General features: G+C 41.6%; 1 protein-coding gene across 2 annotated transcripts in view; it reads left to right on the forward strand.

The window, feature by feature from the left end:
* Positions 1-27,569, forward strand: part of ARHGAP10 (Rho GTPase activating protein 10) — a 381,488-nt gene that overhangs the window by 174,275 nt on the left and 179,644 nt on the right. For both annotated transcript variants that reach the window (XR_001919411.1, XM_018061589.1), the window contains exon 11: positions 26,422-26,503. Coding sequence is in view for 1 of the 2 variants with exons in the window: in XM_018061589.1 (XP_017917078.1) it covers positions 26,422-26,503 (82 nt within the window). In the remaining variant the exon portion in view is untranslated. The remainder of the gene's footprint in view (positions 1-26,421; positions 26,504-27,569) is intronic.

The following is a 27,569-nucleotide window of genomic DNA, read 5'->3' on the forward strand; positions in this document are numbered from 1 at the left end:
CTCCAGGAGGTGGTGAAGGACAGGGAAGCCTGGTGTGCTGCAGTCCGTGGGTTCCAAAGATTCGGACGCAACTGAGCGACTGAACAGCAGCGTATATATTTATATAAGCCCCATATACACATATCTGTATATATTCTTTTTTATATTCTCTTCTGGGTTATCACAGGATATTGAATGTAATTCCCTGTTCTATATAGTAGTACTTTGTTGTTTCGTCTATCCTATATAAATATCAATACTAGTTTACATCTGCTAATCCCAAGCTCCCCATCCTTCCCTCTGCTTTGGCAGCCACAGGTGTATTCTCTATTTCAGCAAGTCTGTTTCTGTCTCATAAATATGTTCACTTGTGTCATATTTTAGATTCCGTGGAGCTCAATCTTTAGATCTCCTGTCTCGAACCATCTTGTCCAGCCTTAGGACTTTACATGCTATCTATATGTCTGTAAAAACTTCCCAATTTATCGTCTATACCTGGATCTCCTTTGTGAACTCCAGGTGTTATAGCCATTTTTATAGTTGCTTCTGGGGTGTGTGCTAGGCAAACAGTGCCGGAGTGGGAGTGATTGACTGGTTTTTGTAAAGTTTCCAAGAATTCATGGGGGAGACAAGGTATATACTCTGCATGGGCCCAGCATTTTATATAGGTATGATAATTCAACCTTATTATATAAATACTAATAATATTAAATATTTTAATTTTTTAAGTAGTGTGTTCTCATTGTAGCCTTTTTCTCTAAAGCTTTTGGTTTAACTTAGAAGACCTTCCCGTGTGTATCTCCTGAAGTCTCTGGGGTCATGTGACTCTTCAGTTGCATATAGAGCTCTGTTGCCTTTGGTCTGTTCCCTCATTCCTGAGTCTCAGTCTGTTCAGCTTGGATATTACCAGTGGGTAGTGTCTTTGTGGGGCCCTCACTTTCCTTTCACCCACTACTAGTGTGTGGCTGTTGGTCTTCTACTTCTAGAACAAAATCAGGAAGGAGGGAGAGAGAGTCACTACCCTAATTCTAGGGATTTTTAAGGCATAATTTAGCCAAAAGTTGGAATGGGACTGGCTCTTATTTTGTCTCTTTCCCTGATTTGCGGCCAAGCAGACTATTGGGAATTAGAAGTAATTTGTTCCTTGTCTGTTAGATTAGGAATTCCTTGAGGATAAGAGTCTCATCTCATGAACTGCAGTACCCAGTGCAGTGTTTTATATGTGGTGGGCATTCACCAAATTTGTGCTGGATTAAATGAAACTGAATTGTTGCTTAGCAGGGACAGGACCGGGATTAGATTCGGTCAGGCAACAGTAAGTGAACGGGCTTTTTCTTCTGTTCACGCGGCAGCATTGTGAGTGCCCACGTTTGCGTTCTGCTCAAAGAAAATACACTTAACCCGTTTTGGAGTGTGTGGGTATTGCAGATAGGTTTCTAATGGGGTGTGCACCTATTGTGGGCCTTCATATACAGCATTTCACCACTGAGTGCATGTTTCACGTGAAGTTATCTTGTCTTTCCTGGTTTCAGTCTTCGCTGATTTTTTATTCTTTATGTTGGAAAAGCAGTCAGGTTAACACTGTGACAATAGGAAATACTTCATAAACTGCAGGATGGAGCCTGGCCTTGCATTTGACCTGTGTACATGTAAATCAAGAGCATGCACGTCACTGTCACATGAGTTCAGATCGGATTTGATTGCATGTAACAGAAAAACTCGAAATATAACAACATACATTAAACAGTGTAGAAGGTGAGTTTCTTCTCTTTGTTAGTAAGCCTGAAGGTGATCAGGTCAGAGCTGATACACTTCTTGGTGTCAGACATGCCCCCTCATGTGCATTTACCGTGCTAGTCACCTGAGGGCAAAGATGCCGACTCACATGTACTCTGTAGCCTCGTCTCTTGTAGTAGGAACGCTTTCCAGAGGAAGCACAGGCTGGTTTTGCTCATATACCATTGGCCTTGATGGAGTTGTGTGGTTATATCTAGCTGCAAGGGGAGCTGGGAAGTACTGAGACACGGAAATGTCTGGGAACAAAAGAGAGCAATCCTGGACTTATGTGGTGGTTCCGTGGTTAAGAGTCTGCCTTGCAGTGAAGGGAGTGAGTTCGATCCCTGGTCAGAGAGCTAAGATCCCACACGCTGTGTGGTGTGGCAAAGAAAAAGAAAAAGATCAACACTGCATTTGCTGAAAATAAGAAAAATAATTGTTTAAAAAGAAAAGAGCAATCCATGTGTTGTTCTAATATTAATACTTGGGATCTCTTGCTAAGAGTAAAGGGGAGAATAGCTGGTGGGTTGGTTTCCAACTTGCTGTTATTGCTTTATCTGTGGTTAGGAGGGTGTGTGGTTCATTTTCTTTTCCTCTGTTCACTGAAAGCTTACTTTAACTACTTTAGATAAGAGGTAAGAACACATATGTTAAGAACAACATTAGCAAAGTGAAAAGACAACCCACAGAATGGGAGAAAATTCTTGCAAATGACAAATCTGTAAAGCGAGTGGTCCCCACTGGGGACTGGTTTTGCGGAAGACAATTTTTCTATGAGCTGGGGATTGTGGGGACGGTTTCAGGATGATTCATACACATTGCATTTATTGTGCACTTTATTTCTAATCTAATGCTGCTGCTGATCTGGCAAGAGTACGGGTCCACAGCCTAGAAGTTGGAATCTCCTGCGATAAGAGACTTGTATCCAGAATATATAAAGAACTCCTAACTCAATAATAAAAAACAAATAACCCAGTTAAAATGGGTAAAAGTTCTAAATGAGACATTTCGTCAAAGAAAATATACAGGTGGTTGATAAGCATGGGCTTCCCTGATAGCTCAGCTGGTAAAGAATCCACCTGCAATGCAGGAGACCCAGTTCAATTCCTGGGTTGGGAAGATCCGCTGGAGAAGGGATAGGCTACCCACTCTGGTATTGTTGGGCTTCCCTTGTGGCTCAGCTGGTAAAGAACTCACCTGCAATGTGGGAGACCTGGGTTCAATCCCTGGGTGGGGAAGATCCCCTGGAGAAGGGAAAGGCTACCCACTCCAGTATTCTCACCTGGAGAATTCCATGGACTGTATAGTCCACAGGGTCACAATTGGACATGGCCGAGCGACTTTCATTAATAAGCACATCAAAAGATGCTTAACATCATTAGCTAGTAGGGAACTGCAAACCTAAACCACAGTACGATATCACCCACTAGGGTAACTATAACTGCTGCTGCTGCTGCTAAGTCACTTCAGTCGTGTCCGACTCTGTGCGGCCCCATAGACGGCAGCCCACCAGGCTCCCCCATCTCTGGGATTCTCCAGGCAAGAACACTAGAGTGGGTTGTCATTTCCTTCTCCAGTGCATGCAAGTGGAAAGTGAAAGTGAAGTTGCTCAGTCATGTCCGACTCTTAGCCACCCCATGGACTGCAGCCTACCAGGCTCCTCCGTCCATGGGATTTTCCAGGCAAGAGTACTGGAGTGGGTTCATTGCCTTCTCCCAACTATAATTGAAAAGTCAAATAAAACAAGTATTGGCGAGGATGTGGGGAAATAGGAACTCTTACATACTGATGGTGGAAATTTGAAATGGTATAGCTGTTTGTCACTTCCATTGTATAATCATAAGGGATTTGATTTAGGTTATACCTGAATGGCCTGGTGGTTTTCCCTACTTTCTTCAATTTAACTCTGAGTTTTGTAATAAGGAATTCATAATCTGAGCCACAGTCAACTCCTTGTCCTTTTATTTTTTTTTCGCTGATGGTATAGAACTTCTCCATCTTTGGCTGCAAAGAATATAATCAATCTGATTTTGGTATTGACTATCTGGTGATGTCCTTGTGTAGAGTGTCTCTTGTGTTGTTGCAAGAGGGTGTTTGCTATGACCAGTGCATTCTTTTGGCAAAACTCTGTTAGCCTTTGTCCTGCTTCATTTTGTGCACCAAGGCCAAGCTTGCCTGTTACTCCAGATAGCTCTTGACTTCCTACTTTTGCATCCCAGTCCCCTATGATGAAAAAGACATGCTTTTTTTGTGTGTTACTGCTAGAAGGTCGTGTGTGTCTTCGTAGAACCCTTCAATTTCGGCTTCTTTGGCATTAGTATTTGGGGCATAGACTTGGATTACTGTGATATTGAATGATTTGCCTTGGAAATGAACGCAGATCATCCTGTCATTTTTGAGATTGAAACCAAGAACTGCATTTTGGACTCTTTTGTTGACTATAAGGGCTACTCCATTTCTTCTAAGGGGTTCTTTCCCACAATAGTAGATACAATGGTCATCAATTAAATTCATGCTTTCCTGTCCATTTTAGTTCATTGATTCCTAAAATGTCCACGTTCACTTTTGCCATCTCCTGTTTGACCACTTCCAGTTTACCTTGATTCATGGACCTAACATTCCAGATTTCTGTGCAATACTGTTCTTTACAGCATCAGACTTCACTTTCACCACCAGTTACATTCACAACTGGGTGTTGTTTCCACTTTGGCTCAGCCTCTTCACTTCTTCTGGAGCCATTTCTATGCTCTTCTCCAGGAGCATATTGGACACCTGCCCACCTGGGAAGTTCATCTTTCAATGCAGGCACAATGAAGGACAGAAGTGGTATGGACCTAACAGAAACAGAAGTACTGAGAAGAGGTGGCAAGAATACACAGAACTATACAGAAACATCTTAATGATTTGGATAACCAAAATGGTGTGATCACTCACCTAGAGCCAGACATCCTGGAGTGTGAAGTCAGGCGGGCCCTGGGAAGCATCATTGTGAACAAAGCTAGTGGAGGTGATGGAATTCCAGCTGAACTATTTAAAATCCTAAAAGATGATGCTGTTAGTGTGCTGCTCTGAATATGCCAGCAAATTTGGAAGACTTAGCAGTGGCCACAGGTCTGGAGAAGGTCAGTTTTCATTCCAATCCCAAAGAAAGGCAATGTCAAAGAATGTTCAAACTATCACACAATTGCACTCATTTCGTGTGCTAGCAAACTAATGTTCACAATCCTTCAGGCTAGGGTTCAATAGTGTGTGAACCGAGAACTTCCCAATGTACAAGCTGGATTTAGAAAAGGCAGAGGAACCAGAGATTGTATTGCCAACATCTATTGCATCATAAAAAGGGCTAGGGAATCCCAGAAAAACATCTGCTTCATTGACTGTGCTAAAGCCTTTGACTGCGTGAATCACAAGAAACTGGGACATTCTTAAAGAGATGGGAATACCAGATCACCTTAACTGCCTCCTGAGAACCTGTATGCAGGTCAAGAAGCAACAGTTAGAACTGGATATGGAACAACAGACAGGTTCCAAATTGGGAAAGGAGTACATCAAGGCTGTATATTGTCACCCTGCTTATTTAACTTATATGCAGAGTACATCATGCAAAATGCTGGACTGGGTGAAGCACAAACTGGAATCAAGATTGCCGGGAGAAATACGAATAACCTCATGTATGCAGATGATTCTGCTCTTATAGGAGAAAGAGAAGAGGAACTGAAGGGAGGGGAAAGAGGAGAGGGAAAAGCTGGCTTAAAACTCAACACTCAGATAATGAAGATCATGGCATCCGGTCCCATCACTTCATGGCAGATAGATGGGGAAGCAGTGGAAACAGTGACAGACTTTGTTTTCCTGGGCTCCAAAATCACTGCAGATGGTGACTGCAGCCATGAAATTAAAAGACGCTTACTCCTTCGAAGAAATGCTATGACCAACCTAGACAGCCTGTTAGAAAGCAGAGACATTACTTTGCCTCCAAAGGTCAGTGTAGTCAAAGCTATGGTTTTTCCAGTTGTCGTGTATGGATGTGAGAGCTGGACGATAGAAAAGGCTAAGCCCGAAGAATTGAGGCCTTCAAACTGTGGTGCTGGAGAAGACTCTTGAGAGTCCTTTGGACTGCAAGGAGATGAAACCAATCAATTGTAAAGGAAATCAGTCCTGAATATTCTTTGGAAGGACAGATGGTGAAGCTGAAGATCCAAAACTTTGGCCACCTGATGCTAAGAGCCTGCTGCTGCTGCTGCTGCTGAGTCGCTTCAGTCGTGTCCGACTCTGTGCGACCCCATAGATGGCAGCCCACTAGGCTCCTCTGTCTCTGGGATTCTCCAGGCAAGAATACTGGAGTGGGTTGCCATTTCCTTCTCCAGTGAATGAAAGTGAAAAGTGAAAGTGAAGTCGCTCAGTCATGTCCGACTCTATGTGACCCCATAGACAGCAGCCCACTAGGCTCCTCTCTCTCTGGGATTCTTCAGGCAAGAACGCTGGAGTGGGTTGCCATTTCCTTTTCCAATACATGAAAGTGAAAAGTGAAAGTGAAGTTGCTCAGTCATGCCCAATTCTTAGCGACCCCATGGACTGCAGCCTACCAGGCTCCTCCGTCCGTGGGATTTTTCAGGCAAGAGTACTGGAGTGGGGGTGCCATTGCCTTCTCCGGCTAAGAGCCTACTAATTGGAAAAGACCCTGATGCTAGGAATGATTGAAGACAGGAGGAAAAGGGGGCGACAGAGGATGAGATGGTTAGATGGCATCACTGACTGAATGGATATGAGTTTGGGCAGCCTCTGGGAGTTGGTGAAGGACAGTGAAGCCTGGTGCGCTGCAGTCCATGGGGATCACCAAGAATCAGGCCTGAGTGAGTAAACTGTAAAACAACAACAAATAGCTATTTTGAAACTTATTTGTCAGTTCTTTCAAAAATTAAAGTTACATGACCTGGGAAATTCTGCTCCTAGCAATATAAAAAAGAGAAATGAAAACCTAATGTCTAACTAAAAACTTGCACATGAATATTCATAGAAACATTATTCATAATAGCCGAAAAGTAGAAATGATGGAAATATCCATCAACTGATTGATAGATAAAGGTGGTATAGCCATATGATAAAATATGGTTTGACAGTAAACGGAAATGAAGAGCTAATACATGCTATGTTTTGTTTTTAGGCAAATTTAATTTAGAGCCTGAGACTGTCTTTGCTTATATTGTATTTAACGCAGGTTCATTGTGGGAATAATTTCACAAGGCAGTAGCATGTGGGATGCATAATGTCTCTTTACACATACTGTCTCTAATGGTGTACATATTGTCTCTTATCAAGTTAATACAGAAATAACATAATCCAGACCAGTGACAGATTAACTGAACTATCATTCCAGGCAAGGGAAGATGAAGGGAATACATGTAGTTGAGGGGTACTTTTTACAGGTTGGCTCTAGGAATGGGCTTGACCCATTGAGAGCAAATGTGGAAAGTACCTGATTCCTGGGGAACGAAGGTGCTGGTGTGGATGGACAAGATCTTCTTTGTGGGGCTGCTGTTAGGTTTTTGCCTCTGCTGGTAAGAGTCCCCTTCACCACTGCAGGCCTTATTGCCCCAAGGTCTTCAGAAAGCTACTTAGATCAGTGGAGGGTATCCTTGCCCAGACCTCACAGACTGCTTGTTGAGTTCGAATCCCCACCATCCCACGGTTCCTTCTTCATGTGTTCTTACTGAAAACCCCCAGCAGTGCCCTTCACTACTTGAACTACTGAGTGCTTTTGGTATCCACAGATGTGGTTGGTTGATGCCCTCCGGATTCACAATTTCACTTTTTTTTTTAATTAAAATTTTTTTATTGGAGTGTAATTGATTTACACTCTTAGTTTCTGCTGTAGAGCAAAATGCATCTGTTACACATGTATTACATATATCCACTTTTTTAAAGACTCTTTTCCCATATAGGTCATTACAGAGTATTGAGTAGTGAGTGTTCCCTGTGCTGTACAGGGAAGATTCTTCTTATCTATTTTAATTTAAAATTTCAATTGGAGGATAATTGCTTTACAATGTTGTGTTGGCTTCTGCTGTTTAACAAAGTGAATCAACTCTACACCAGGGGTCTTTCCCAGAGCAGTGTATCTCCCAACTTCACTCTTAAAAACTTTATTTTTGTCACGAACAAGAAGATTTGAAATTATATTGAACCACTACCATGTGGATGAACCTGGAAAGCAGTCTGCTGAGTGAGACCAGCCAGTCATGGAAGACTGCATACCGGATGGTTCCATTTCTATGACATGTCTGGAACAGCAAAATCTGTGTAGGTGGAAAGTAGAGCAGTCAGTGTCCAGGGCTGAGTATTTGGAGGGAAATAAAGATGAATGGATAATGGGTGTGGGTTTTTTTTTTTAAGGTGGTGATGAAATATTCTAAAATTGATTTTCGTGATTGTTGTACACCTCTATGACTGTATTAAACGCTATTAAACTGTATGCTCTAGGTAAATCTTATGGCCTGAATTATATCTCAGTAAAGCTTAAAAAGGAACAATGCTGAAAATAAATACTGTAACTAAAATCAGGCTTTTAAATGGCTATAAACATTCACTACTTCACGCCCAGCCGCACATCAAGTATCATGGGCTGTGAAATGGTCACGTCACTGATTTTAGGTTGGAGAAGAGCATTTTGTATAGTTACCTCCCCCATGGCAAGCTCTAGCCTATCAGGAGAGACAGCTTTCCTTCCCGGAGGGTGAAATAGCACCTCCCGCCCACACACACTTTTGTTATATAATGTGCTTTTCATTTTCACTGGCATGCTTGCCATATGCTTCATTGTGCTGTGACCCCATACCCTTGCTTGGTAAATAATTACCATTCCGTGCCATTCTCCCCCACGTCGCATTCAGGCACCACTTAAAGAAAGCACTTGCTGTTTTGCTTTCATTAATCTAACATTTCATATATATATATATATATGTCACTGTATATATATATATATTTGGTTTGATGTTGCCTCATTCCTAGTGTATTACGCCTGAGAGGATGCAGGCAGGATACTTCTTGTTTTTATAATTCATCCACTTATATTTTCATGATGATGATAAGATGAAGTCACCCCTGTGTCTGAAGCAGTATGCATTTATACCAGAGACTTTATTTAGCATCTGTGTGCATGGCAATGTACTCTTTATCACTTCAAACGAGGGAGTTAAGAAGCCCATGTCATTGGACTGAATAATGACAGAGATGTTTCTGTAGCACATCAATTGGCATAATATTTGCAAGTATTTTTCTAGTGCGTGTCCCTCAGGCAACTAAATAGACTTTGACTGTGTTTGATGCCGAGGATGGGAGGGACACCCAGAGACTAAAAGACCTAACCTTTAGGGAACTCGCAGCCTGGGAGTGTTTGCAAACAAAAAGCAGTTTAGAGCTCTGTCCAAGGTGCTTAGGGAGCTGAGAAGCAGCAGGGAATAGGGCTGTCTGTAAAAGTGTGTACTAGAAAAATTGATTGTTAAAGATTTGGTCAGTTTGGAAACTCGGAGGGAACGAGACCCAAGATAAAAGGAATCATAGAAATCTTGGGAGAACATGTTAAGATAATCCTTGGAGTCTGAGGTTCTCAACAATGAGTGACTTTATATCTGGGGACATTTTGATTGTTGCAGATGGAATGAGGAAGGCAGCAGGGGTACAGGCTGTTGCTTCTACTGTTTGGTGAGTGGAGGCCAGTAGTGATGCTAAATGTCCAGCGCAGGGCAGCCCTCCCCAAGAAAGCACCATCTGATCTAGCCTGTCAGTATGGTAACTGTTGAGAAGCCCTGTTTTAAAGCATTTGAAAAGACAACGCCAAGAGTTGGTGGAATTGAATGGAGTTGTACTGTTTTCCATTACATGTTTACAGGAATGTATTTATGAGGTACATTTCAATTAAAAAGTGTAACAGCAGCATAATTGGCTATAGTGCAGGGGATAATAAAGACACAGTGTGCATTTCAGGCATTGTGCTTCTTTTAGCGATTCTGTTTGGATACCAGCGTAGAGAGAAGAGGAACGGAAGTAACTTTTAAGGAATTTTGGTAGAACTGGTAGAAAATGGAGTGGGCAGAATTATAAGCAGCATTTCTTGTATATAAGCTTCAGTGTTTTTCATAGAATGTAAGATTTTTTGTTTTTACCCTAAGGATGGTACTGTTGACAGTGGCATGCTGAAAGCTACATTTTGTACTGGTTCCAATATTTAAATGGAAATCTGAATTGACAGTCATCTGAATTTATTAATGGCAATGCATGCTGAAGGACACTGGAATGTGGATCATTGAAAAGTTTTTTAGGTTTGTAAATAAAGTTGTAAAGAACAGTTGTATACAAGGGTTTTTGTAGACACATGTTTTCATTTCTCTTGGATAGATATTTCTGAGTGGGATTGCTGGGTCTGTGGGCTGTGTGTGTGTGTATGATATAAGAAAACTGAGAGTTTCTTCCTACCAGCCATGTATGAGAATTCCAGTTTCTCTATCCTCTTACCAAGCTATGATTATGTTCATGTTTTTCCTTTAAGCTGGTCATGACTAGTGATGTTGATTGAATGCTGTTCTATATGCTTTCTGGCCATTTATATTTCTAACGTTGTGAAGTGCCTATTAAAATCTTTTTTTTTCATGTAAAATATGTTGTTCATCTTCTTGTTATTAAATTGTATGATTTTAAGTTTTCTGGATACTCATCAACTATATTGTGAATATATTAATGTGAATATATTAATGTGAATATTTTCTGGGCCCTATGGTTTGCCTCTTCATTTTAATGAGAGAAAAACTTTGATGAGAAAAACATTCTTATTTTGATGAAGTTCAGTTTATCAGTTTCTCGCTTGGTCTCATCCTTTGGTTTGTCTGTTCTTTTTGCTGGTTCTGTAGGACTATTATTACTGTAGCTTTAGAGTAAGTCTTGAAGCCAAGTGGTATGATTCCGCTGGTCTTTCCAAATTTGTTTTTGCCATTCCAGATCCTTTCATATAAATGTTGCAATCTGTATATATTTGTAGGAATTATTTTAAGTATTCTGGATACTAAGCCTCCATCAGAATCCTTCATCTAAAAACCTACAGGCCAATATTATCAATATGGAACCATAATAATTCACAAGTCTGTCTTTCTATTTATTTAGTCTTAAAATTTCAGCAGTGTTTTGTAGTTTTAAATATCAGGTCATGGATATCTTTTGTTAAATTTCTGTAAGTATTTTATGCTTCTGGGTGCTATTCGTAAATGCATTTTATTTTTCATTTTATTTTCCCAATATACTATTAGTATATAAAAATGCAGTTGGTTTCGTGCCCTATGATATTGCTGAGTTGATTTATTGCTTCCTATGGTTTCTTTAAGGATTTTTCTTTTGTGTACAGTGGTATCATGTATGAAAAAGACAGCTTGCTTTTTTTTCTTTCCAATGTGAATGTCTTTTATGCCTTTTACTTGTCTCTTTGCACTGCCAAGACCTCCAACAATATGTTGAATAGAAGTGGTGATAATTGGGCATCTTGCCCTGTTCTCATCTTAAGGGGAAAAGCATTCATTATTCACTGTAAAGGATGAAATTTGGTTTAAGGCTGTAGATGCCTTTTATATTGAGGAGATTTTTTTTTTTGTCTGTTCCTAGTTTTAATCATAAATAGATGTTGACTTTTGAAAAAAATGTCGGTATCTGTTGAAATGATCCTGAAATATTTTTCTGGAATCTGTTAGTAGGTGAATTGCATTGAATTTTCTGAGTTAAACTAACTTTGCATTTCTGAGATCAACTCTACTTGGTAGTGATGTATTAACTTCTTTGGATATTGCTAATAATTTTTATGCTAATATTTGGTTGATAAGGAAAATAATAGTGTTAGTTGCTCAGTCATGTCTGATTCTTTGCAACCCTATGGACTGTATCATGCCGGGCCCCCCACCCCCCAGACTCCGATATCCTATTTTTGTGTGTCATTTTTGATAATTTGTTCTTCAAGGGATTTGTTAATTTCCTGTAAGCTGTTGACTTTATTGGCATGACCTTCTTCATAATATCCACTATTTTCAAAGAGGATCTATAATGATACCTCTTTTTTAATGTTTCATATTGAAGACTTATTTTTTTCTCAATAAGTCTTGCCTAGAACTTTATTAATTTGTTACTTTTTCCAGATAACCCATATTGTCAATATGTCATTGGTTTTTGCTTCTATTTTTATTTCCTTTGGATTTTCTTTTTCTTCTAAACATTTAAGATGGAAGCATGACTTTACTGTTTTATTTTGAATACAGACATTTAAATCTAAATTTCCATCTAAAACTGCTTTAGCTTGCATCCCACGAACTTCAATGTATAGTGTTTTCATCGTAATCCAATTCGAAAGAATTCAAATTTTTTATGTGATTAGAATATAGGCATTGAGTTTTAACTCAGATGTCATTTAGAATGATGTTTTAGAAATTCTCAATGGATGGGGAATTTCTGTGTACATGTAATTTTTTTTTCTACTTCTCTTTTGGTTTGATAACATAGTCTATTTTATTAATGAGTTGAAGTTTATTAGACTTGTTCCATTGTCTTCAGTGTGGCCTATTAGTAAATGATTCATGTGCATGTGAGAACAATGATTTTCCTGCTGTTGCTGGGTGTAATGTCCTGTAAATGTCAATTAGATCAAGTTGTTTGTTACTGTTGCTCAAATCTTTGGTTCTGTCTTGATTTTTGATAATGTTCTATCAATGACTAAACTAGCGATGTTAAAATTTCTAACTACTATGAGGACTTGCTTGTCTTCCTTTGATTTTGTAATTTTTGTTTCCTATACTGATCACTATTCGTGATCTTTTCCTTTGTGTATGCACATTTATGATTGTCTTCTTCAAGTGACCGTTTTATCATTATGAAATGTCTATTCTGGGATAATCTTTGTTGTGGAATCTACCTTGTTTGATATTAATTATAGCTACACTAACTTTCTTAGTGTTACTTGGCGTATTTTTTTCATCCTTTTTCTTTTATCCCTTTGTGTCTTTATGCTTAATTTTTTTTTTTTTTTGTAAGCAACATATAATTGAGTCCTGCTCTTAAAAAAGTCCAGGGTATTAGCCTTTGCTTTTTAACCAGAGTTTTAGCTAATGTGTATACAGGGTAGTTATGGATATGCATAGGTTTAAGCCCACCATCTGGGTTTTGTTTTCTATTTGTCCTTTTTTGCTCTTTGTTTTTCTGTTCCTCCTTTGCGGAACTGAGTCATTTTTAGTATTCCATTTTATCTCCTCTATTATATGATTTTTAGTTATACCTCTTTGTACCTTTATTTGAGTATGAGGTGAATTTTCAAGTTAACCTATTTTTTACCTTTTCATAAGCAGTATAAGAACCTCACAACAGTAGACTTCTAATGACCACCCTTTTGCCCTCTGTACCCTTGTTTTATATATCTTAATTCTGCATGTACTCTGAACCTAGTTGTATGTTACTGCTTTCACTTTATGACATCAATGATCAGTAATCTTTTGAAAAAAAATTTAATGTTTCATTTACATATATAAAGGGGTGTGTGTGTGTGTGTGTGTGTGTGTGTGTGTGTGTTTTGTCTTTTAGTATCAGTGTATTTATCCATTCTGATTTTCTTCATTCGTTTCTGCAGAACTAAGTTTCTATCTTGTGCTGTTTCCTTCAAGTCCCTTAGGGTAATTTAATTTGAACATTACTTATAATGCAGATGTGCTGGAGACTTCTTTAATGTTTTGTTTATCTGAAAGTATCTTTATTTTGCCTTCATTTTTGATGAATGTAGAATTCTGGATTCATCATGTTTTACCCCCAGCACTTCTAAGAAGTCATTTTATTTTCTTTAGCTTCCATTTTTTTTTTCCTCATGGCAAGTCATCTTTCTTACTGTTATCTTGTATGTTGTCTTTTCCTCTTGCTGCTTTCAAGATTTTCTCTTTATGACAGGCCTAGATGTGTTTTTCTTCATTTTATCCTGCTTGGTGTTCTTTGAAGTTATTGGATATGGGAGTTGATAATTTTCTCAGTTTTAGAAAATCTTACCCATTAGCTCCTCAAAGACTTCTTCTGCCCCCTCTTTCTCTTCCTTCTCTTTCTGGGATTCTGATTGCATTAGGTTAGACCATTTGAGACTGATTTCAATTGTACCTGCAGGATTTTAATTTACAAAGGTGGAGAATGGCATTGAAACATGTATACTATCATGTAAGAAACAAAGTGCCAGTCTTTGTTCGATACAGGATACAGGATGCTTGGGGCTGGTGCATGGGGATGATCCAGAGAGATGATATGGGGTGGGAGGTGGGAGGGGGATTCAGGATTGGGAGCTTGTATACACCTGTGGTGGATTCATGTCAATGTATGACAAAACCAATACAGTATTGTAACGTAAAATAAGGTAAAAATTAAAAAAAAATAATTTACAAAGGTGGCTGAGGGCTGACATGGAGAGGCTAATGCCACTGAAGAAAATTTTATCCTTACAGTTTCCAAGGGCAGAGAGCAAACATGCTGTGTAGGAGCATATGGGGAAACACCAGGGTTTGGTCAGGAGTCTGGAGGGAGCAAGGGAAAATCCTAGACCCTCCTTACTGGGGTTTCTAAGGGAAGGGCCAGGCATAAAAGGGAAAAGCATAGGGTTGGCTGCTTTGAGTTTTGTTGGTGGGCTCTAGGCTGTAGGGGTGATTTTCAGTTGTCTGGCCTGGGGGTGACTTAGGGCAAGAGAAATTCTGGCTGGGTGTGTGAGAATTAGGGATATAGACTTGAACTTGTTGCTTTGCCTGTGGAAGTGAACTCTTCACTGCTGCTGCTGCTGCTACTAAGTCGCTTCAGTTGTGTCCGACTCTTTGTGACCCCTGAGATGGTAGCCCACCAGGCTCCCCTGTCCCTGGGATTCTCCAGGCAACACTGGAGTGGGGTTGCCATTTCCTTCTCCAATGCATGAAACTACTGTGGTTTTATTTTCTGTTTCTTGCATATCCGCTTGTCTCTTTTTGATAGTTTCTATCCCTTTGGCAAAATCCCTATCAATTTATGCATGTTGGCCAGCTTTTTTAAAAAAGAGTTTCATTTATTTATTTATTTAGCTTCATTGCGGCATCAGGGTCTTTAGTTGAGGCATGTGGGATCTTATGTTCCCTGACTAGGGATTGAACTCGGGTCTCCTGCATTGGGAATGCAGAGTCTTGGCCACTGAACTGCCAGGGAAGTCCCTTGGCCACCTTCGACACTGAATCCTTGAACATATTCAGAGTGGTTTTTAGGTTTCAGTTTGACAGTCTCCCCCAGCCCCCACCACCTGAATGCCTGGGCTATTTCTGGGTCTCTTTCTTCATCATTTTGAGTTACTTTTCTTTGCCTCTTTGCATGCCTTGTAGTTTTTTGGTGGAATACCAGAGATTGTGTGTAAGAGTGCAGTAGAGACTAAAGGCGGTACTACCCATCCCTGGTGAAGGGCACACCCGTCCGTCAAGCTACACGTATGTAGGACTGTCAGGGTGGCTGGCAGCTGACCTGAGACTGGGCATGGTTGTTAGTCACAGGCTTCCTGCGATTTGAGGATGCTGTCAGAAGCCTGTCTGGAAGCTCTCCCACCCTGTCCCTTCCTCTTACAGCACATACCTCTTAGCTCTGTTCTCCAACTGCCCCCGAGCATCTGGGGACACCCTGTGGGAAGGAGGGAGAAGGTGGACTCACATTCTTCCCTTGTCCGTGTCTTCCAGGGACGGGGTCTTTAACCTCTGGGTTCTAATGCCTAATGATCTGAGGTGGAGCTGATGTAATAATAATAGAAATAAAGTGCACAGTAAATGTCAATAAATGGAATGCCCTTGAATCATCCTGAAGCCATTGTCTGCCCCCATCCATGGAAAAGTTGTCTTCCATGAAACCGATCCCTGGTGCCAAAAGAGTCGGGGCCCACTGTTCTAGAGGTTTAAACCATCACACCAGCTCGTGCGCTCAGCCTCTTCAGTCGTGTCCAACTCTGTGCCACCCATGGACTGTAGCCCGGCAGGCTCCTCTGTCCATGGGATTGTCTAGGCAAGAACCCTGGAGTGGGTTGCCGTGCCCTCCTCCAGGGGATCTTCCCGACCCAGGAATTGAACCCGTGTCTCCCGTCTCTCCTGCACTGTGGCAGGTTCTTTACCCACTGAGCCATCCGGGAAGCCCCCCACCAGCTCATACTCTACCTTTAAAACTTTGTTAAAATCCAGTTTTCCTCCTCTTACAGCTTCCTCCTTGTCCTGCTCTTCCGGAAGGATGAGACAGCTGTATGTGTGTGCGTGTGCGCCCTCTCTAGGAAAGGACGCGTTACTTCCTGTGTTTTAGTGTGGTTCTTTTTTTTTTTTTTGGCATCTTCAGTTCTCAGATGTTTATTTAAAAAACCAAACTACTGTGATTTTGTAGGGATTTTATAGGTTCTCCATCTTGTTCAAGTCGTTAAGGTAAAAATGACGTTTCCTATAACTTCTGCAGTCGGAGCAGAAGCGGCCGTTCTCTAATGAGAATGGGTTGAATTCACTTTTACTGGAGAAAACAATCTTACTTGTGACTATATCCCTGCTTATTTGCTCTGTTTGAAACACCTTTTTGGTAGACCAAGGAAAGTTGTCATTAAGTCTTCCCCCTTAGTAAACTCAGGTTACGTGCTTTAACCGTCTCTGGAAAAATTCATAGATTTATATTTAAATTTTTTCCCCCAGCATCTCTTGTGAGAGGCCGATTATGACTGCTACATTTCTAAAACTTTTAAAAGTGTTTTACTTGGCTTTGGCACTTTCCTCTTAGAGTAAAATTTAGTGCAGGACTTGTAATATGCTGGGATTTCCGCCCCCCCCCTTCCTTTTCAACATTCCTCTTACAAAAGCATTAGGATATTCCTGATTTATTTCCATCATAAGTTTTGGTAGCTGCTGCTTAGTTTCTTTTTCCTCTTAACTTCTCCGTTTACAATAATGTCTCATTAATTGACATCTTATAAATGTGAATGTTTCTCTCCGTGCTTATGTTGTTTTATATTTTCTTAATTCACAGGCTCATTGATCTATCTTGTAGAATCTAAGAAAAACCCATGTCTTCTGCATGCTTTGACAGAACGATAAAAATGCAGTTGGAAGAGGATTAATATAGAAGGTCAAATGGAGAATATAGATACTAGCTTTGTAAGGCCGTGTCTCATGCATCAGTCTTAGGTTGCGTCTGATACCTGATAGTCCATATTTTTTTTGAATGAATGAATGAAAAGAGATTGAGATGGTAATTTAAGAATAAGAACCTGTTCAACCTGAGTGTTTCTTTCTTCAAGTTTCAGTTCTCAACCTTCGCTGTATAACAATTTCGGTTTTAAGTAAAGACAGACTATCCCAGCCAAGGGCTCTCTTTGGTCTGGTTCAGTTTTCCTTCATGAAGTTTATCCAGTTGCCTTTGTGTTCAGCTGGAATCCGCTTTGCCTTGCTGGGCATGGAGTAATCTGCAGACGTTAGCACACTGTCTGGCACACAGTACATACCAAACGTTAATTTGGTTGAATTGATTATTTGATGAAGGAAGAAGAGGAGGCTGTGTCCTCCCCTGAAAACACTGCAGCAACATCTGTTCTAGAAAACCAAGTTAGAACATTCTCAATCCTGGTTTTTGGCTCCAGGGAAGTCACTAACATTCTTCCCTTAGCCTGTCCATGAAATGAAGAGATAATGGCTGTTTCTGTCTTTGTGTGGGCTTTCCTGGTGTCTCAGATGATGTAGAAGCTGCCTGCAATGCAAGAGACCTGGGTTCGATCCCTGGGTCGGGAAGATCCCCTGGAGACGGGAATGGCCACCCACTCTGGTGTTCTTGCCTGGAGAATTCACTGTTTCTCTCTTTATGTAAATGTGAACAGTCCAGCACTTTGTTGTAAAATTTTCTGTTCTTCACTAACCTCATGGTCACCAAGTTGTTCTATGTGTCCACTAAATTTTATTAAAAAATCATGTTTTATCAGTAAAACATGTCTTTCTTTTGAAAACTGGAGAATTTTTATATTTTGTTTCAATGATGAGATCCTGTTAATACTGTAGTTTAAAATGTGTCCTGAAGTCTCAGTTTTGGTTAATGATTTCATAGCAATGTATTATTACAAATAAAAGGAAGAAACTTGAGAAATTTAAAATGGTTGAAATGTATTTTAGTGCCTGATGTTTTATTTGGAGGTAGAGCTGTAGTGGATGGCTTTGGGCAGCTTGTGTGATAGGATGGGGCTGCTTTCTATAAGTCTGGTGACTGTTCCCTTTAAGAAGCATGTGACGAGTGTGAAGTGTTCTTGGGAATCACTGCAGTGTGATGGATTAATTCTCTGAAGTGGAGTTGTTGTGAGTTACTGTGCTATTATTTGTCAAAATGGAAACAAACATAGAATTCTGTCCTTGTAGGCAATAGATCTCTACTTAATCTCTCGGCTTTCAGCAGGTAGGTTGGTTCGTTCTTCGCTGTATTCCATGACGAGCTAGGGGGACTCAAGTCTGGATCATCGTGCCTTGGAGACAACGAGTAGAATAGTATTTTCATTTTTATGCCACATTGGGTTTCTATCCAGACATAATGTGGCTGTTTGATCTGAAGCCTGACAATTGCTTTTTTATTTACTTTAGTGTCTGTAATTCTAGTTTCATGACTCTTCATCATTCAACACTCTTGTCGTCACTCCAAGTGATTAGAACCAGTCATTGCCTCTCTTATCTGTTGCTCTTGTACAGTTTGGTTAAGAATATTCAACAGTCTATTGGTAGTGAATGTTATCTCCCCTCACGTCCGAATGGAGAACCTTCAGTTCAGTTCAGTCACTCAGTCGTGTCCGACTCTTTGTGACCCCATGAATCGCAGCACGCCAGGCCTCCTTGTCCATCACCAACTCCTGGAGTTCACTCAGACTCACGTCCATCGAGTCAGTGATGCCATCCAGCCATCTCATCCTCTGTCGTCCCCTTCTCCTCCTGCCCCCAATCCTTCCCAGCATCAGAGTCTTTCCCAATGAGTCAACTTTTCACATGAGGTGGCCAAAGTACTGGAGCTTCAGCTTCAGCATCATTCCTTCCAAAGAAATCCCAGGGTTGATCTCCTTCAGAATGGACTGGTTGGATCTCCTTGCAGTCCAAGGGACTCTCCAGAGTCTTCTCCAACACCACAGAACCTTAGGGGAGAGCAAAAAGAAACCAGTAAGTACAGGAAATTTGATCACGATGCAAGTCTGATTTTGAGTGTTTGAAGTACGAGTGCGTGCTATGTGTGCATGCTCGGCCTCTCAGTCATGTCTGACTCTCTGAGACCCTAAGGACGTTAGCCCTCCAGGCTCCTCTGTCCATGGAGTTTTCCAGGCAGAAGTACTGGAGTGGGTTGCCATTTCCTCCTCCAGGAGATCTTTCTGACCCAAAGATTGAACCCGTGTCTCCCGTGTCTCTTGCATTGGCAGGCGGGTTCTTTATCATTGCACCACCTAGAAAGCCCATTCTAAGTGTTGGTTCAGTTGACTCATGTCCGACTTTTCCCTGCCCATCACCAGCTCCTGGAGCTTGCTCACACTCACGTCCATCGAGTCAGTGAGGCCATCCAACCATCTCATCTTCTGGTGTCCCCTTCTCCTCCTGCCTCCAATCTTTCCCAGCACTGGGGTCTTGTCAAATGAGTCAGTTCTTCGCATCAGATGGCCAGAGTATTGGAGTTTCAGCTTTAGCATCAGTCCTTCCAATGAATATTAAGGACTGGTTTCCTTTAGGATGGACTGCTTGGATTTCCTTGCAGTCCAAGGGGACTCTCAAGCATCTTCTCCATCACCACAGTTCAAAAGCATCAATTATTTGGCACTCAGCTTTCTTTATAGTCCAACTCTCACGTCCATACATGACTACTGGAAAAACCATAGCTTTGACTAGACGGACCTTTGTTGGCAAAGTAATGTCTCTGCTTTTTAATAGGCTGTCTAGGTTGGTCATAGCTTTTCTTCCGAGGAGCAAGCATCTTTTAATTTCATGGCTGCAGTCACCATCTGCAATGATTTTGGAGCCTGCAGAAATAAACTCAGCCACTATTTCCAATGTTTCCTCATCTGTTTGCCATGAAGTGATGGGACCAGATGCCATGATCTTAGTTTTCTGAATGTTGAGCTTTAGGCCAACTTTTTCACTCTCCTCTTTCACCTTCATCAAGAGGCTCTTTAGTTCTTCACTTTCTGCCATAAGGGTGGTGTCATCTGCATGTCTGAGGTTATTGATACTTCTCCTGGCAATCTTGATTCCAGCTTGTGGTTCAAGTATTCTAAGTATCAGTTCAGTTCAGTCGCTCAGTCGTGTCCATCTCTTTGCTAAGTATAGAGCGTCTTTATTTGCTATGGCTGTTTTGGCTTTCACTGAATCCCTTAACTAGTTCTTAATGGTATATTGTAAATGATCTGTATTTCATTCTTTATTCTTGGAATGATAGCTTTCTTACTCATTATTTTGTTGCCCATAGCATATTGAAGTACTTCTTGAGTATTTCTCAGATCCATTCATTTATTTCTCTTTATTTTGGTCATTTCTGTCTTATCCTCTGAATTGTCTAACACATCTTTTTAACCACCCCTGCCCAGCTTCAGTCCATTTGTCACTGAGCAGCCATTGTTCATGTACAGTTTTTTTTTTTTTTAACTTTACCGTAAGGTTTTAAATTGGAATATAGTTGCTTTACAGTGTTGTTCCTTTTTGCTTTAGAACAAGGTGAATCAGCCACAGGTATACATATATCTTCTTTTCCTTGAATTTCCTTCTCATTTACATCACCACAGAGCCCTGAGTAGAGTTCCTTGTGCTATACAATAGGTTCTCATTAGTTATCTATTTTATGCATAGTAATGTGTATATGGGGCTTCCCTGATGGCTTAGATGATAAAGTGTGTATATACCAATCCCAACCTCCTATACGTTTGTTCTCTACATCTGGGCCTCTATTTGTGCTTTGCAAATAAATAAGTTCGTACGTACCATTTTTCTAGATTTCACATATATGTGTTCATAGATACTATTTGCTTTTCTCTTTCTGACTTAATTCACTTTGTGTGTCAGTCTGTAGCACATGGAAGCAACCTGAATGTCCATCAGCAGAAGAATGGATAACAGAGGATGTGGTGTATGTATGCAGTGGAATATTACTCAGCCGTGCGAGGGAACGAAACTGTGCCATTTGCAGAGACATGTACATGTTTAATCTGATCATGTTAACCCCATACTGAAAACCTTCAGTGACACGTAGGATTTGTTTATGTTGTTAAGTCACTTTTAGTTCTGTCTGACTCTTTGGGACCCTATGGACTGCAGCACGCCAGGCCTCCTCGTCCCTCACTGTCTCCCGGAGTTTGCCCAAATTCATGTTCATTGAATTGCTGATGCTATCCAACCATCTTATCCTCTGCTGCCCTCTTCTTCTTTTGCTTTCAATCTTTCTCATCATCAGAATCTTTTTCCAGTGAGTCAGCTCTTCAAACCAGGTGGCCAAGGTATTGGAGCTTCAGCTTCAGCATCAGTCCTTCCAGTGAATATTCAGGATTGATCTCCTTTAGGATTGACTGGTTTGATCTCCTTGCAGTCCAAGGGACTCTCAAGAGTCTTCTCTAGCACCACAGTTCCAAAGCATCAGTTCTGAGGTGCTCAGCCTTCTTGATGGTCCGACTCTCACATCCATCCATGACTACTGGAAAGACCATAGCTTTCCCTATATGGACCTTTGTCGGCAAAGTGATGTCTTTGCTTTTTAGTACTCTTGTCTAGATTTGTCACAGCTTTCCTTCCAAGGCACAGGCGTCTTCTAATTTCATGGCTACAGTCACCATCTGCAGTGATTTTGGGTACGTAAAGCCTCAGCATGACCCAGGAGGCCCTGTGTGGTGGGACCCCATCTTTCCATGGAGTTGCTCTGCAGCTGGTCTGTGGGACCCGTGATGAGACTGCTCCCAGCTCCTCCAGAGTGTGCTCTGTCCTTGCTGTGTGCCTTCTCAGCCTAGGGAACGCCATGGCCCTCTTGCTTCTATTTGTACATGGCTCGTTTATCCTTAAAGCTTCAGATTAAATGTCCCTTCCCCAGGGAAGCCTAACCTCCAGGGTTAGGACAGGCTTTTCTTTCTTATGGGGCTTCCCTGGTGGCTCAGATGGTAAAGAATTTGCCTGAAATGCAGGAGACCTGGATTCGATCCCTGGGTCAGGAAGATCTCCTGGAGAAGGAAATACCAACCCACTCCCAGTATTCTTGCCTGAGAATCCCAATGGACAGAGGAGCCTGGTGGACTATAGTCCATGGGGTTGCAAAGAGTTGGACACACCTGAGCAACTAAGACTTTCACTTTCTTTACTTTCTTTCTTACTCCCAGATCACCCTAAAAATCCTGAAGTTGCCCAAAGAGATTGGCAGGTTCACTGATAAGTCTCCTAGACCACAATGATTTAGCATAATTCTGTTTGGGCACATATCTCCTGATGTCCTTCTTACTTCCTCTTTTCCTCCTAGGGAGCTGGCTTTGCTCATTTACACTCACCTGACTCCCTTGCAACATTCTTTGTGTGATAAGTCTCTTCAGTTGTGTCCGACTCTTTGCAACCCTGTGGACTGTAGCCCGCCAGGCTCCTTTGCCCATGGGATTCTCCGGGCAAGAATTCTGGAGTGGGTTGCCGTGCCCTCCTCCATGGGATCTCTCTGACCCCGGGATGGAACCCTCATCTCTTAACATCGCTAGCATTGGCAGACAAGTTCTTTACCACTAGCGCCCCCTGGGACGCCCAGCATTCTGTGTTCTTGCAGTTAATTGATTATTTATGATTTATCTTCTGCTTTCTCTGCTAGACAGTGTGCTGAGCCCAGAACCTAGCACGTGGTAAGATATTTAATAATTCCTGACCTCCTGGGACAAGACAAAGCATAATAGCTCATCACGTGGTGGTTGTTGGAAGAACTGAGTGGTTGTAAACCCTGTCTTTGTATCCCATGACAGACTTTGCTGTTTTTGGCCTGGAGTCTAATTTTCTCTGCTGGTTTTGTCATTCCTGGATTAGAAAATCTGTTAGCTTTCTTTTATGTATTTGATGTAGCTCCTCCCTGTCCATTTTATATTTATTTCTTTTAATGATATAGTAAGTGTTTGAATCCATATACTTGTGGGAGAGGTCTTTAGATATTTTTCCTGCTTTGCAAGAATGGAGCATTCATGTAGACCTGAGACCCCCCGTGTGTAAATATTGTTTTATCACTTAACCGATGTAAAGAAAAACACGCCTGCCATCTGAAGTTTTCCCTCACAATTTTAATTAACTCCCCTGAGCCCAGTGTGGGTTACTAAGAATAAGGGCCAGAATCCCCACGTCCCAGTCGAGGCACTTCTTGAAACAGCCTGGTTTTCTGGGCATCTTGCCTCGATTCTTGCTGCAGAAGGATGCTGTGCATAGCAGAGCGAGAGGAGGTGGGTTCTTGGTTGTGAGCTCCGTAGTGCCAGGGTGATGGCAACCCTGGGCCGTTGCTGAAATGTTCAGGGTAGACCAGTCAAGAGTCATGTTGCTGTTCAGGAGTGCACTTGGGGGTTGAGAATTGATTTTTAATTTTTATGATTTTTTTTTGACATGGTCCATATTTAAAGTCCTTTAAATTTGTTACATATATGTGTGTATGTGTGTGTATATATATTTGGGGGGCCATGTGGCATCTGGGATCTTAGTTTCCTGACCAGAGATTGAACCCCCACCTTTTGTATTGGAAGGTGAAGTCTTAACCTCTGGACCACTAGAGACATCTACAAGTTGCTTTTTTCCACAAAACTCATAGCCTGGAGAACGTGGTTGAGGAGGCAGACCCATCAATTGTAGAGACTTGGTAGTGAAGTTGAAGCAGAAAACTACTCAGGCTTTGTAGCCATCATGTGGGGAGAAAGCCTAACACCTGTGGGTGTGAATTTTGGGAACACAGTGTATTTGCCTTGGGTGGTATGGTGCTTTTGGAGTATTGCATGCTTTAAGTACTTTATAAAAATTGTAGTGGTTATTGAGTTACATTTGATTCTTGCCACTTGCTTTACTTGTAAAAGATTACCCAACACTTGAAAATGAGGTGAAATACTGTTCCAGGAGTGAAAACTTTAAAAAAATATTGTATATTCAGTATTAAATGGGAATGGATATTTACTTTCCATTTCAACCATCTATTTTCATTTCCAGTTGTCTGTGGTTTGGAGTATTCTACTTTTTCATCCCTTTCCCAAAAGTTTATTTTTAATACTTTTTATCAAACATACAAAATTTGTTTCATTGGAGAAACCACCAAAGTTTAAGAGGAATTATTAATAGCTTTTCTACCTAGCACTCCTTCCCAGCATGAAGAGTTTTCAGGCAGATTGTCTAAATATCCAAATAATCTGAACTAAGAAAGATCAGCCTTTGGCTCTGAGGACCAACCCAAGGCTCTGAGAAAACACCGAGGAAACCACCCCCCCCCGGCCCCCACCCCCCACCCCAAATGGTTGACAGTGCTGGGACGGAATGAAAAATGACTTTCTGGTTTCATTCGGCCCATGCCTGGGTAACAGTAAACGTGTGCCAAGTCACTTCAGTCGTGTCCAACTCTGTGACCCCATGGGCCATAGCCCACCAGGCTTTTCTGTCCGTGGGATTTCCCAGGCAAGAGTACTGGAGTGGGTTGCCATTTCCTCCTCCAGGGGGTCTTCCCCACCCAAGGGTTGGACCTGCGTATGACTCCTGCACTGGCAGACGGATTCTTCACCACGAGAGCCACCGGGGCAGCCAAGCGACGTGTGTATCTTTATAAATAAAAATGCAATCCTCACTACCCTCCCACATCCACTGGATGGCTACTTTCAAAGAGAAGGAGAGAGGAAGAAAATCAAGTGCTGGTGAAGATATGGAGAAATTGGAACCCTGTGCAGTGTTAGTAGGAATGCACAATATTAAAAAGAATTAAAAATAAAATTACCATTTGACCACCCCCCCCCCCCGCCTTGTGATACAAAAAGGTTTCTCCCTAATTACAGAACACACCTGTACTCCAAATGTGTGTGTCTAAGCAATTCTCTAGTTCTCTGTGGAGAGCAAGTGTCCTAAGATTAAACTCAGCTTTGGCACTAGGTGGAGTTCAGGAAGACCCCACGGATCAAGGCCTCAAGGCTGCCCCCTGCCACTTCAGATGACAATCACCAGTCCAGATTGCCATCTGTGCTTTCGGCTATAAATCAGATGTTCCCATGACCCTGTCCTTGAGTTTGAGAATTTGTTAGAATGGCTCACAGAACTCAGGAAAATAGTTTACTGACTGTTGTTGATTTATCTGTGTGTATGTGTTCAGTCATGTCTGTCTGTCTGTGACCTCTCAGACTGTTGCCCACCAAGCTCCTCTGTCTGTGGGATTTCCCAGGCAAGAATAATGGAGTGGATTACTATTTCCTCCTCCAGGGGATCTTCCCAGTTTACAATTAAAGGATATTTTAATGAGAATAGATGAAAAACCCATAAGGAGATAATACAGGGCAAAGTATGGAGGAAGGGACTTGGAGCTTCTGTTTCTGCTGTTGGGGTACTCTCCCTTCAGTGTCTCCATGGGCTCACCACCCTGCAAAGTCTCTTGAACCCCAGGGATTCTCACGCAGGCTTCATTACGCAGGAACGATTGATTGGATCACTGGCTGTTGGTGTGTGAAGTCTCCCCCCGGTCCCTCCCCACTCTCGGGAGGTGTATGGATGAGATGGAGCTGAACATTCGAATCCTCTAATCACGTGGTTGGTTCCCCAGGCAACCAGCCCACATCCTGAGGCTTTCCAGGAGCCTCAGCTCATCAGTATACAAAATGACACATCATTTTAAAGACTCCAAGTTTGTCCTTCCTGCTTAGCTCCCTTTCTCTATTCTTCCCTTCCTTCCGCACCGTGTGTCGTGTGGGATCTTAGTTCCCCAGCCTGGGGTCGAACCAGTGCCCCTGGCTTCAGAACTTCAGGGTAGTCCCTCTAAGGGTTTTTGCAGCTGTGTGCTGGAAAATGGGGTCAGAAATTAAGCATATATTTATTATATCACATCCTACAACTCTACTTCTGAGTATATACCCCAAGTAATTGAAAGCAGGACCTAGTGGCAGCACTGTTTACAGTAACCAGGTGGAAACAAGCCATGCATTCATTGACGGGCACATGGATAGAAAAATGAGGTATAGTCATACAGTGGAGTAATACTCAGCCTTGAAAGGAGAGGAAATTCTGACACATGCTACAGCATGGATGAAAATGGAGGATACTTTACCAAGCAAGGCACAAAAAGACAAATTCTGTATGAGTCCGCTTGTAAGAGTCGCCTAGAGTAATCAGGTTCCTTGAGACAACAGGTAGAAGGGTGGTTGTCAGGAGCTGGGAGGGAGGGGAGTGGGGACTTGTTGTTTAATGGGTACAGAATTTTAGTTTTACAAGACGAAGAGTTCTGGAGTCTGGACTCAATACTGCTGAACCGTGTCGTTAAAAATAGTGTAGATAGAAATTTTATGCTCTGTGTATTTTATCTCGATTGAAAATTTAAAAGAAACAATGACCACAATGAAACATTAGAAAGTGGAAACGGAGGTTTGTTTTTTTTAGCAGTCAAGGAATAACCTGATCTGTTCCTGGTGTCTTGCAGGCCTGGTGTTTCCTTGACCATGCAGGCGTTTTCGGAAGAAGAGAGGAAGCAGTGGCTGGAAGTTCTGGGTGGAAAAGAAGCTGTAAGATATAACCAGTGGTTGAGTTTTATTTCAAATCCTTTAGAATTGACTTCTGTTCATTTGCATGTATACGAACAAAAGTTCCCTGCTGAAGCTGGTGTCTGAATTCCTGTTGGAAGCATTTGGTAGTCGAGAAATTTGGTTTGAGATAGCAGCGGCACACTCGAGACTGGCATATCGTTATTTTTTATTTTTCTTGACTTCGTCGCTCAGGTCCGCTTTGCTTGAGGACGTCATCTAAATTCTCAATTTCTTCTTCCCTACCTGTGAAAGTGCTTTGGGTGATGAACATAATAAATGCTTGCAATTCATTTTGATCCCAGTGGAGATGAAACGATAAATATGAGGCTGTGCAGGCAATATTACAAGTGACTGCTGTACTTATTTGCTTGATTTAACAATTTCTGGTTTAGCCTAATGAGCCACAGTGTGCAGTGTTAGGTAGCCTTAGCGAATGGGCCTCTGTGTTCAGATTGGTTTGAGGAATAAGTTAAAGGCAGTGATAGCAATCCAGAGGCATGGGACTTCAGTCTGTTTGCCATTTTACTCAACCACTACCTTCCTCTCAGAGGACTGGTGGCATCTGGGAGTTGAGAATTGGGCAGGTCATATATTGAATGGGGGACTTAGCAAGGATAATTATAGAAAACACCAGAGGACTGATTTAATCAACTCTACTTAAAGTATTAAGACTCATAACCAGCTGCCCATGCAGGTACCAGGTGGGCTTATCTGGCAAGCATTTGGCGTTTCAGCAGGATTTAAAAAGATAGAGCCCAGTGGAAGAGGGGTCATATGTAGTAAAAAGAGGTGTCAAAATAGAGCTTGTGAGATGGGCAGAAGATAATGTTATCTGATGGCAGTGGGCAGTCCCTGAGAATATAAGAAGTAGGGCAAAGAGGATGGGCAGCAGTACACGAAGCAGTCTTGACATGGTGTTTGAAACATGGAAGCCCAAATTACATCCTTTAAAAATAGATCCCGTATAAGAAAATGTATCATCCTTGGAGGAAAAAAGCAGTGATCAGATTTGTGTATCTTTTTTTTATACTTGATTTACATTTAG

This window comes from Capra hircus, chromosome 17 (assembly GCF_001704415.2).
Source record: "Capra hircus breed San Clemente chromosome 17, ASM170441v1, whole genome shotgun sequence".
NCBI lineage: Eukaryota > Metazoa > Chordata > Mammalia > Artiodactyla > Bovidae > Capra > Capra hircus.